This window comes from Sardina pilchardus, chromosome 3 (genome assembly GCF_963854185.1).
Source record: "Sardina pilchardus chromosome 3, fSarPil1.1, whole genome shotgun sequence".
In the NCBI taxonomy this organism is placed as follows: domain Eukaryota; kingdom Metazoa; phylum Chordata; class Actinopteri; order Clupeiformes; family Clupeidae; genus Sardina; species Sardina pilchardus.
Genome location: NC_084996.1, coordinates 34,583,655 through 34,596,464, shown reverse-complemented (window position 1 = coordinate 34,596,464; position 12,810 = coordinate 34,583,655). Strand labels below are relative to the sequence as shown.

Here is a 12,810-nt window from a genome sequence, read left to right as displayed (position 1 = left end):
GTGTGTGTGTGTGTGTGTGTGTGTGTGTGTGTGTGTGTGTGTGTGTTTGTAGGCTATATGCATATGGTTCTTGTTAGGTGGTAGTTTACTGTAAGTAGGCAAACTCATGTTAAGACTCATTGTTCAATCACTACTGCGTTTTCCATGTCACACACCTGACTCTATAAGTGCCTCCTAAGCAAGTCCCCCATTTGAATACATCTCTGTTACCCTGCTCTGCATTCCCGACTTAATTCCTCTAACATAGGAGGCTAAGGGAGAAGCTTTTCATTTCAATTGATTTATAAGGGTGGGGGTGCACAATTGTAATACTTTATATAAAAAAAATCAAGTTGCTTCTCATGTTGTGTGCACGTCCTCACACTCACACACAGTTTTGTTTTCACAAACAGGCATGGGTTGCTTGTAAACAATTTCAGCCAACCAGCACACATCTTAAGGAGCATAGAGGAAAGGGCAGACATTTGTTTGGGCCGTTTAATCTCTGCTCAAATATCAGCTGTGCACACAGATTATGATATATGATAAGAGAGTGAGTTATGGGGAAATCATCACCCTCTAGTGGCTGCCCTGCAAACCGCATTACATGACTGAGGGCAGATGTAGATAATGATAGTCTGTTTATGACAGCCCCTGATGTTTGTGCTCTGTATGGCCCTATCTTCCAAAAAATTAAAGTATGTAATACAGTGGGATAGTGTGGATTCCATCCCTTGACCTTTAGGTTGATTTCACTTACTCTATTGCCTTGTACCTGTCTGTCTGTTTGTAGGATTCTTTCTCTTTCTCTCTCTCTCTCTTTCTCTCTTTCTCTCACCCTCTCTGTCTCATCTCTCTCTCTCCCACTCTCCCTCTCTCTATCTCTGGACTTGACACTGATAGCGATACTTTGATCTGCTGGAGACAGCAGATCCAATACATATACACTCAGTGTATCCTAATAAAAGATCTATGAATAGATCCATGAATGTGATACAACTTGGATTTTCACGCCTATGCGTTTGTGTGTGTGTGTGTGTGTGTGTGTGTGTGTGTGTCAGGGATGGAAATTAGCACCAGCCACCAGCCAAATGCTGGTAAAATGTGAGAGTGGATGGTAGATTTCAGACACAAAGTCATATTTTAACATTGAGTGGCTGGTTAATTTGACCAGAAATCTGCTATTGGCTGATAGATTTTCACATTTTCAAATTTTAATTTCCACCCCTGGTGTGTGTGTACAGTATGTGTGTGTGTATGTGTGTGTGTTTGCCTGTGCATGCAGGTGTGTGTGTTTGTGTGTGTGTGTGTGTGTGTGTGTGTGTGTGTGTGTGTGTGTGTTTGTGTGTGTGCAGGAGAGTGGGAAGGGATGAGCCTGAGAGAGCTTTTTTGGGAGGGGGTGGGACAAGGGGTTGGAAAGGGAAAGTCTGACTGGCCGGCATTACTCCCAGCTCTGGCAGCTGAGCTCAGACAGACATGCACAACCCCCCCAACTCCCAATACACACACACACACACACACACACACACCACTCACATTCACACCCACACACTCCCACACACACATATTGGGGCTGTGAGTCGCTTGCCTGCCATTGCCTGCCAGCGTCCTGGGACAGACGAGAGAGAGAGGAAGAGAGAGAGAGATAGAGAGAGGGAGGGAGAGAGAGATAGAGAGAGGGAGGGAGAGTGGAAGAGAGTTTGTGTGAGAGAGAGGGGTCGTCAGACAGAAGAGGTAGAACGCTGAACAGGGGAGAGTGGCAAGTGGCATATCGGCACAGGCAAAGAGGACTTTGGCCATTGTCTACGGCGACGGGGGACAACAACAACACAACTAAATCTGAACAGGATCAGCTTGTGGGACGACAGACTTTCACCCCCCCCCCCTCCTTTCACACCACCACCTCTTTTTTTAGGACTTTATTTTTACTCACCCGCGACTGTTCGCACACGCTTGCTGTGTGTGTGCACGTATTGGTTGGCGTTCGAGCGTGTGTGAGCGAGCGAGCGCGTGTCTTCTACGCATTCGACAGGATCACCCATTTGACACTCTGCCCATGGCTGACCTGAGCCTGAAGCTGGAACGCGTCGCCCTCACCGAGGCCTCCGACGAGGAGGAGGAGGAGGTCCCCTTGGTGAGAGCCGCGGTCAAACCCGCCATCTCGCCGGTCAAGAAGGGGCCCGGTGCTGCCCCCGCCACCACCACCACACACGCCATCGCAGTGCCCGCTTACAGTGATGAAGAGGAGGAGGAGGAGGAGGAGGAGGAGGAGGAATCAGGGGATTCCCTGGTTATACCTGTCGCGAAGCCCACCGTAAAGCCTGCGGCCGTGCCCGTCAAGAAAGGGCCCAGTGCCAGCCCCAAGCCCGCCGCCGCCGTGCCCGTCGACAGCGACAGCGATGAGGACGACCGGTCCGTGGAGGTGAAACTGGCCCTGGACTCGGTCGGCGAGCAGGACAAAGGCGCGGAGGCGGACAGCAACGGCATCATGGTGCTGGCCCTGCTGGACAAGATCATCGGCGTGGTGGACCAGATCCAGCAGACGCAGGAGACCCTGGAGAGCCGTCAGACGGGCATGGAGAAGAACGTCACCTGCATCCAGGGCGAGCTCACCAAGCTGGCCAAGAGCCACACCGGCACCAGCCACACCGTCAACAAGATGCTGGACAAGCTGCGCAAGGTCAACACCAACGTCAAGAGCGTCCGCGGCGAGCTGGATCGGCAGGCCGGCCACATCAAGAAGCTGGAGAGCAACGAGCAAGAGCTGCTCCGCAGGAAGAACTTCAAAGTCATGCTATACCAGGTAAGGCACAGCAGAGTGTGTGTGTGTGTGTGTGTGTGTTTTGATCTGTAGGCATATTCATCTGTGTGGATAAGTTGAGGGAGTGTGTATTTGATGTCATTAAATGAAACACTGTTTCTTTCATATCCTAATGTAATTTAAAGGGGTCGTTCATTTAGGGCTGTGTAGTTCTTCAGAAGTATGTGTCTACGTTTCCATACTGTATGCCTGTGTGTGTGCGTGTGTGTGTGTGTGTGTGTGTGGGTACTGTGCGCGGACCCACACAGATACAGTACATCTGCATGTTCCATGCATAGAGCTTGCTGAGTGTGTGATTTTTCCATGCTGTTTAAAGTACATACAGATTCCACCTCAGGGCCGGGCACAGCATTCCTCATACAACTTTAGAAAGTCGCATACCTGTGCCAAAAACAGACAAAACCTTCCACTGACATCCCCAGAAGGTTTGGAACATCTCGTCATCAGAAGTCTCTCACTAACAAGTGACTTTCAGACTCTGATGTGCTTGTAGTCTCTCACAGATGTCCCATGCTTGTGTAAAAGGTGTGTAAACCTGTAGCCTATATTGCTGTAGGACATGCAGTAAATTGGCCACCAAGCGGTATAAAGAGTTTGCAATGAGGTGAAAGGGTGTTCTTGTGGCAGAGCGGTAGAGGGTTTCGTAATGACTTGAAGCGTTTGTGCCTAGAGGATGGTGGGGTCATCATCATGGTTATGACAGACCCTGACTCTTTTTCCTCATTAGCTAGTTAAGGGTGGGGGTCAGGGAGTCGACACCGCCCTTCATGGGGTACTGTCAAAAAAAGTTTCTCATAGACAGAATGCAACAAGTTAAGGAAACTATTTCTTACATCAATGAACATTTTCCGTGAGGAAATTCATCACAGGAGAACCTGCTGTATATGATAAAAGAACAAGAGAAAAAAAGAGAAAATTGAGAGAGCCTTAAAAAAAAAAACTTTTACAAAGGACCACATCATGAGTGTATCAGAGGTGGACATAAACAGGGCGTGTCATCCGCCTACTCCAAGTGCATGGCTGTATGGTTAGCTAAGAGCTCAATATAGAATTATGAGACCAAGCATAACACCAATAAAAACACTATCTCTCTTCCAAGTCACTGGTTGTTCTCGCTCACAGACAATACAGACACACAAACAGTAATGCATGCTTAACACATGCACAGATTTCTGGTCTCAAAAATGGGAGTATATGACCCATCATGGTGACAGGTTCTTGGCCAGGGAAGAGCAGTTTAGATGAAGACATAGGCCTATCTGTTTCAAGTCTACTCATAAAGCCCTCAAACTCTGGACCACTTTGTAACCACTTGTATATACTAGTGTACTGACAAGTATTGTCACATGTAAATGTGTGTGCATACCTATTTATTCTCTGTGATCATTCACATGTGAGTGAATGTGTTGTTCAAAGAGTGCAAATTAATACCATGCTGTTCTCCACAGTGGCAGTACTTTTATTTTAACTTAGGGACAAATATTTTACATGTGAAGAGAGAAAGAGACAGGGATCAGGAGAGAAAGTGGGAGAAAGAAAGTGAGCAAGAGAGAGGGATAGAGAGAGAAAGAGAGAGAGAGTGAGAGAGGAGAGAGAGGGGGAGAGAGAGTTATCCCTTCTTCTCTCTCCCTGGACCCCGCTCCCTTTTCAGAGTCTTTTTATAGTACAGTCTGCTGTAATGTCTGCAATGCCTGGCTAATGGTACTACCATGAGAGCGGGTGTAAGCAGAGCCCACTGAGGTTCACCTTGGCTGGGGGAGAGATTTTGACAGTTTCAAAGGTGGCCCCAACCAATTGGAAACTCCACAGCTTAAAATGCATGATGCCATTGATACTATTTATTTAAAAAAAACAGCAAAAGCTAGCAGGGAATGAGAGTGCAGTCAGTTCCAATCAGCCCCCCCCCCCCCCTTCATTGGTAAGCTCATCCACCTGTTACAGTCGTTTTCCACGAGCTCCCAGGGGCTGGGGCAAGTCAAGAAAAACACCTGCCCATGCCAATGTGTCTCAGCTCTCAGTGCAATGCCTGGAGCGTTGGCCCATCCACGCAGCGGCCAGTGTGCGGTGTGGGAGCATGCAGAGGCACAGCTTCATTAGTGGGCTCAGAGACGTCACCAGGAGGTGGCCAGGGCACACATGAATATATCCATTTGGTCATGGTATGAGGAATACTGGGATTGAACCCTTGGCGAGGGTTGTGCCTCACCCAACTTGTTGTTTCCTCTCTCTACGTCTCTGTGTTATGAGGTAAAGGGGCAAAGATAGCCTCACTAATAGACTGTGCTCTCCCTAAGTCATTCAGCTCATTTGGCATGGGGCATCAAAACAAACACTGTTGACTCAATGAAGTTTGGCGCACAGAGAAATAGTCACTCATTATGGCTTTGGACTTCTATGTAGAAGTAGATGCGGAGAGTGGTATTTTGTTTCTCTGTGAACTAAATTGACATTATTCTATCAAATTCTTAGGTGAAATGAGAAGGAAATATGCAGACATTTAGTGAACAGTCATTTCTGATGATGTGGATTTTATTTTCACTTTCTGCTCAGAAATAATGTCAGACTCAAAATGTGTGGTCAGACTAGCAAGATTATGCAATACACAATTGCAAATGCACATATGAAACGTCTGACTGACTGACTGACTGACTGACGAAGACAGTGTATGTCGAAACGTTAGTCCTTATGTTGGCACACAAAATCAAATGAAGATTTCACATCTGTGTTGCTTCGGTGAACTCATCTCTTAATCTACAATTAGTCCTCTCCATGATGCACCAGAGAGTTCATCAATACTTCCATACTTTACTTTCTGGAGATTGTATGGAAATTACATTGCACAGGAATATATTGTTAAATTATTAAATGGTATGATGCACCATGACTTTTTACATAACGTTTTGCCACATGTAAGCCTATGCTATGGATATACATGTATATGACATCATTATTTTAACCTATGGCTGTAGTAGGCTATCACAACACCCTCATATGACACCGCTGAATATGCCGTCATTGGAACTATGACACCATCAGTCCACTGCACCTTCAGGAAACAGACACAAGGAAATATATCTCCAAAGGCTTATTTCTATGCTTCAGAATCGAAGAAAACAGAGAATGGTTTTTAAAAAAAAACTTTTGCAATTAATAGAAATGACTGGTTTGGACAGATATCAGATATGTTTCATTACTGTGTGTGTGTGTGTGTGTGTGTGTGTGTGTGTGTGTGTGTGTGTGTGTGTGTGTGTGTGTGTGTGTGTGTGTGTGTGTGTGTGTGTGTGTGTGTGTGTGTGTGTGTGTGTGTGTGTGTGTGTGTGTGTGTGCGCGCGTTGTTGCCTGCAGTTGTCTCATTTTCACATCGTCCTCTGGAATGTGTGCCCTGGCTGCAGGTTTCAGCACAAGCATTCAACAGAAATGCTATCAGATGCACAGGGCAGCCATAAATCACACCAGTAAAACAGGAGCCCTGCTGCGTGCCACAGGCCACAGGCCACGTGCGCACCTACGTCTGCAGGCCCCTGAGTGTGTGTGTGTGTGTGTGTGTGTGTCTGAGAGAGAGAAAGCTAGAGAGAGAGAGAGAGAATGGGTGAGAGAGTGCATTACCATTTGCATAGATGTGTGAATATTACTGATCTGGATTCATTTAAGCGTTAAAGGAATAGTTCGGTATTTTACACTTTAAGCCCGTTTTCTGTATTGCCTAGCATGAAAACGAGTGTTAGACACATTTAGAATGGAGCTCTGTATGGCTTTAACATTGCTCGCTTTGTGCTTCGCTGCTAAACTTGCTATAGAAGATCGTTGAAGACCACTCGGTGATCTGCACACTTTTAAAAACGAACGTTTAGGGGTGTTTTAAGAACAGAATAGAGCATGCACAAAGCGAGCGATGTTAAAGCCATACAGAGCTCCATTCTAAATCTGCCAAATTCCACAAACGAGCTCAATCATCGAGATTTCGGTCTCAAACACTCGTTTTCATGCTAGGCAATACAGAAAACCGACTTAAAGTGTAAAATACCGAAATATTCCTTTAATGTTAATGTGATGGACACTATTGACCATAGAACAGGTCCTGATGTGCAGTGGGAGCAGTAGCATGGGCCTCGTGCTGACGGTGACCAGTTTTGAATAAAGTCATTTCCCAAGCCCATTTCTCTCTGTACTCGTTTTCAGAACATTCAAATGTACATGGTTGACTTCAGAATTGGCAACTCAAGTTAACGTTAGACCTGGTTATGGCCAGTAGGCACGTCGACAGGGGGGCACTGGGTCCTGTGAGAGGCATCCCAGAGGAAGTGCCAGCAACTGTAGATGCCCCTCTGCCCCTTGATCAACTCAGCGCCACACTAGGATTCACCATAGCAGACGACGCAACTGTTTGACCCTCCATCCAAATTCCGTTACAAAAGCTATAAGGTTGTAGGTTGTCCCCACCCACTGTACGTTTGAACCCTGTGAATAGACACGACCTCTTGACCCCTCTGTTCCCTTGACAACTCATTTCTGTCATCGAGGCTCCATGTTTTAGAACTGTGTGCTAGAATGCAGTCAGTATGTGAGACTGAGAGGTACGCAGATAAGATGCTGGGGTGTGTGTGTGAGAGTGAGAGAGAGAGAGTGTGTGTGTGTGTGTGCGAGGTCAGCATTGGTTGCGCTGGTGTCAGGGCCTATGTTCATAAGAGAGCTGGGGAAAATTCTGTGTCCACGTGGGTCCATGTGAACTCTGACCTCATTTTCTGTGACACTTTGTGGCCATACTCTCTGATTCTATTTATTGCAGTGTCTGAAAGGTGTCAAGTTCACACTGCTTCTGGGTGGGCATAATTGTGTGTGCGTGCATGTTTATGTGTGTGTGTGTGTGTGTGTGTGTGTGTGTGTGTGTGTGTGTGTGTGTGTGTGTGTGTGTGTGTGTGTGTGTGTGTGTGTGTGTGTGTGTGTGTGTGTGTGTGTGTGTGTGTGTGTGTGTGAATGTGCTTTGTGGCCGAGTGGGCATATATGTGGTCATATGTATTGTGAACTGTGAGCATTTAAAAGTGTGTGTGTGTGTGTGTGTGTTTGCGTGCGTGCATACGTGCGTGCGTGTGCTTGTATGCTGTATGTATGTAGACATGCATATCTGTATGTGGCAGTTGATTTTGAAGGACAGGTGTTAGCATTTCCGCTGTTGCCTGAGAATAGCCGTAGCTGCATTCTTTCATATCTCAGCACAAGGCAGGCCTCTGACAGTGATGCTTTATAATTAAACATGGGTTGCGAAGGTTCACACACGATACCTTGGCAACAGCCAGGGCATGGCAAAACACACTCCACACAGAATTATAAATCAATGCAGATAACAAGCTGGGGGACCTCTGGCATGTAGATTCCCAAACACTTCTTTCAGCTATCTTCTTCGTATTTGATATGACTTTAGAGATGTTTAAAGCTTTAGTTTATATGTATTCATGTTTAGATGCATGTCTAGGTTGATGGGCCAAATGGACCGTTTGCATCCTCTCAGATGTCTGCTGGATCACAGTTAGTTGTGGAATATTGTTGGAGGTCAATAAGGAGAGCCTTGAGAGTACTGCTGATGTTAGCAAAATATGTTTTTCTGCAAATGAGTGACAGATGCTACAGCTCAATGCTTGTTCTTGAAGGATACAAAATGAGAAATGAGAGAGAGCTAAACTAACCAAGCTAAGTATTCTCGAAAACTGGGATATTAGGCCCGCCCTTGTACATCAAGCTTACTGATTTCACTTAGTACTGTTAGGAAAAGTGCTCTGGAAGTCACAGTGGACATTACTGAATATCATAATGGTCAACTGATATTATTTGATTCTCTAGACAGAAAGTGCAAGTGCAAGTGGACCAATACCTAGACTCATAGAAATAGGGCAAAAGGCCACTGACAATAGGTCTTGAATAATCTTGTAATAAAGAATAAGCCAGACCACAGAGAAGTATTGTCTATCTCTCTTTTTGACATCAGGTGTAATTCACAATTACTCAAGCAATTATGGTTCTCAAAAGTATTAAAATATTTTATTTATATTTGATAATACAAAATGTTGGATTTCTGCTTTAAAAAGGCTGGTGACTAAAACTAAAAGGTAAATGGATTGATTAAGAATGATCACGCGCTAGGTAGGTATGGTGGGCTTTGCTCTGGTGTCTGACTCACCTCCAGTGGCATGTGACGAGAAGCTAGATCTGTACAGACACTCACTGTGTGCTTCATAGCAGCACGTCTGATGAGTGACTAGCTGTGACTAGCTACTAGCTGTGTGTGGTGCTGAACTGGCCCTCAGCCCTTAGCCCTTCTGATGGAAGTGTGGAAGTGTCCCTTTTAGCCCAGTAAGTTTTGGTATCCATCTTTATTTATCTATTGACTGTGTATTTACCGGTGATGTATATTATATGTCAGTCTGATTTGATCAACGCACTCACCAGAGCATGTCCAGCGGTTGGCGTGGCGACAGACATGGTGTCAACCCAAACACACCCACAGTCAGACCTTTGCCAGGAAGTGCAGCCTCTCAGTTACAGAATAATCATCACCACACCCACCCACCCGCCCCACTTCACCCAGTCTGGATAAGGCACCCCTCCTTCCCAGCGATTTCCCCCGGTACCCACCCTGCCTCCTGCAGACATGCCCTCTCGTCAGCTCCCTACCTGCGCTAACAGCCCCTGGACACAGAGGACAAGGGCCTGTGTCCACCAATCGTGTTTTTTTTCTATACAAATCCTAGGAAGTCCAGAGTTCTCAGCACTCAGTGCCTTTGGTGCTGACCGTTTATTTTCCGTAGCACATGTACTGTAGCGCTGACATCTGTTCGTCTTAGAACAGTGCTGGCCTCATCAATGTCACTTCTCTCTCGATGACCAATCAAAACATAGACCATGAATCAAAACTTTGTAACCTAGCAACAATAAACACTTGCCGAAGTGCTCTGAAAATGAGGTTGAGGGTGCTGTCAGCATAAAAAATGTCATTGGTGGACACAGGGCCTAACTCTGCTATAGTTTGGCCATTTGCCAGTGAAGGTCACACAGGTGAGTGACCTATTGTGGACTCACTGCAAGCAGACACGTGTGATAGGGAGAGCTATGTAATGACCACCTCTCTGATCCCCTCTACCCAAAATAATCATGCTCAAGGGTACACTGAAGACCAATGTGCTCATTCACATTGTCACAGTGGCAGTGGAAGGCCCCGGCGCACAACTGAGCAAGAGGACAAATCCATTAGAGTTGGAGAAACAGACGCCTAAATTGCCAGTAGTACCCGCAAAACACCAGTATCAATGTCAGAAGAGGTGACTTCAGGGTGCTGGATGTCTAGACGGAGTTGAATAGAAAAAGCCATTGGCTGGTCAAGAAAAAGAAATGGATATTTGTGAGGCGCAGACCAAATACTGGAGGAGTGTTGGACTCCATCTGTCTAGAATGGTAGAGGAAGTGTGATGCTCTGTGTTGCTTTGGTGGACATTAACACAGGACATAAAGCACGTTAGAGAAATTAGGCTATCATTCCAATCTGCAATGCCCATGCAGCACCCTGTGGACAATACAACGCCTGACTGGAGCCAGTTCCCTCTGAAAAGAAGCCAGCAGTTATTCATTTTAGTCAGGACATATGGCATCGCAAAACGTTTCTTTTAGTCAGAACATACTGTATATGACATCGCAAATCTTCTTGTAGTCACGACATACAGTATGACATCACAAATCTTTTCTTTTAGTGAGGACATATGACATCACAAATCTTTTCTTTTAGTCAGGACATATGACCTCACAAATCTTTTCTGACCTTTCTGTCCACCACTCAGGCCACTTATTGGGGGGGCCAGAGGAGATGTTCAACAGGCTCAACATTTCACAGATCCGTGATGCAGTTTGAACAGATGCAATTTGCTGTGTGGTCCACTCACAGATTGGCACAGGGGATCGGGTGTGTCCAGATAGCCATCAGCTGGTTTACCGGGTCATTTTACAGTTTTTACCCAGGGGGCAAAATCATATCCAATGAAAAATATTAGATAGATGTGCCTGTGAATGCGCGCATTATGTGACTGTGCAAGTTAGCGCATATTCTTATCTTTAAGTTCTCTTATTGTTCATCTTCCACTTCCATTTATTACACCTTCAGCTGTCACAATAGTTCTATTCTATGACTCATATGTCCTTCCTAATGCATTCTTTATGGGTAACACATTCTTGATAGATGGGCCCATTTCCGTTTTTGATTTTTTTATTGTTGAAAATAAATTAAGTCATGCATCTTGAGATTAGGTGGTGGTAATGCACCAACTTTGGAAAAATGAGGGTCCCTTGGATCATAGTAATCAGTTGTTGTATCCTACAGTATGTGCTTTGTATGTGCCTTTCACTATAGACCAGCTTTTTCTTGGTCAGTGGTGTAATGATTTTTAGAGGGTGTAAGAGACCGATTTTTGGATCATGCACCAGACCACACCTTGTGTCACTAATTGCCACACCCCTGAGTGCAAAGTTTAATCAAAGTGGAGCGCATGGCAAAACAATCCTCACTTTATTGAGTGTAAGATAAGAATAAGCCTTGCATCGCGCTATGCATCACCTTGTGCCAAGTGCACAGTGTTTGCACGGAAAATAGTTCTACCTTGGTCATACTGTGGAAGGCCCCAAGGTTCATACGTGAAAAGTGTAATTGTCATTGGCGTGGCGGATTTTTGGAATTTCGTGTAAAACAAACGTTTCCCATTGTATTACGCTGTTCCTAGTGCTCTCTTGAGAGTTGGTCAGTTCATTCCTACCTAAGGATACACATGAGAATGAATGCATGTCCAGTGCCTGTGCAAAAGCAGCATGCAGTATGTAACAGTATATTTTGGTGTGTGTATGTGTGAGCCAGTGAGTTTGTCTTAGGAATAGCAGGGATCTTCTTTCTCCTGCATACTCCACTGGCACACAGGAGCATAAGGTATTAATAGTGAGGCAAAATAGCATGCACAGACACACACACACACACACACACACACACACACACACACACACACACACACACACACACACACACACACACACACACACACACACACACACAAACACACACACAGTGAGAGACAGACAGAGACAGACAGAGAGAGAGGATTTGCAGTGTTTTGCCAGATGTGGTGAAGGTGCCAAAGTCATACATGTGTCTGTATGCATCACTGCAGCATGAGATGTCTCTGGTGATGTGTAAATACTTTCACTTTGGGCTCGTTCACACGGAAATGCACGCTTGCACAGAGCAGAGTCGCAGAGGAAAAAGTGATGCATGGAATGGGAACACTTGTTGCTGTTCTTCCTGCTCAGATTGTTTATTTTTTTGTGGCCATGAGCTAAGTCCTCCCTGGAAGTGTGTGTGTGTGTGTGTGTGTGTGTGTGTGTGTGTGTGTGTGTGTGTGTGTGTGTGTGTGTGTGTGTGTGTGTGTGTGTGTGTGTGTGTGTGTGTGCGTGCGTGAGCACGTGTGTGAGAGAGAAAGCATCACTGCATGAGTGTGTTCTCTCCTCTGTCAATATGGAAGTTAAATGGCACACTGACAGTATGTGTGCTGAGGCATGTGTCGAGTGACAGCATTATTTGCCCCCAGTCTTTGTCCCATTCTTAGTCCCAATAGAACCCTCTGCATATACCATCTTCCTTTTCCGATAGCAAACTCTGATTCATTTAAAATTCCAGTCCAAAAGACTGCACTCCATTGCAACATGTAGCAAATCACGCCACAATGTGTATAAGCCGCAAGACCGTATGCAAGTTAAAAGAAACAAAACCATATTAATTCCATATTAACTGCCCTGTGTATTACCCTCATAGCTGTATTAACCTCAGAAATGTATACGCTGAGGCTAATAGTTGGGAAATGATGGTAGTAATCTGATGTTCCTGATGCTTGTTCAACCTTCCTTTACAGTACAGTTACAGTATGTACTCGCTGCTTGTTAGTCTGAGAGACAGACAGAGCGATTGAGCACAGCTGCCGATGGCCTGT

General features: G+C 45.5%; 1 protein-coding gene across 1 annotated transcript in view; it reads left to right on the top strand.

Moving 5' to 3' along the window:
• Window positions 1-1,568: 1,568 nt before the first annotated feature.
• The window catches only part of LOC134077417 (caveolae-associated protein 1-like), a 17,754-nt gene continuing 6,512 nt past the window's right edge, over window positions 1,569-12,810 (top strand). Inside the window, exon 1 of the mRNA XM_062533006.1 lies at window positions 1,569-2,782. Within this exon, the coding sequence (XP_062388990.1) occupies window positions 2,036-2,782 (747 nt within the window). The 5' untranslated portion in view covers window positions 1,569-2,035. The remainder of the gene's footprint in view (window positions 2,783-12,810) is intronic.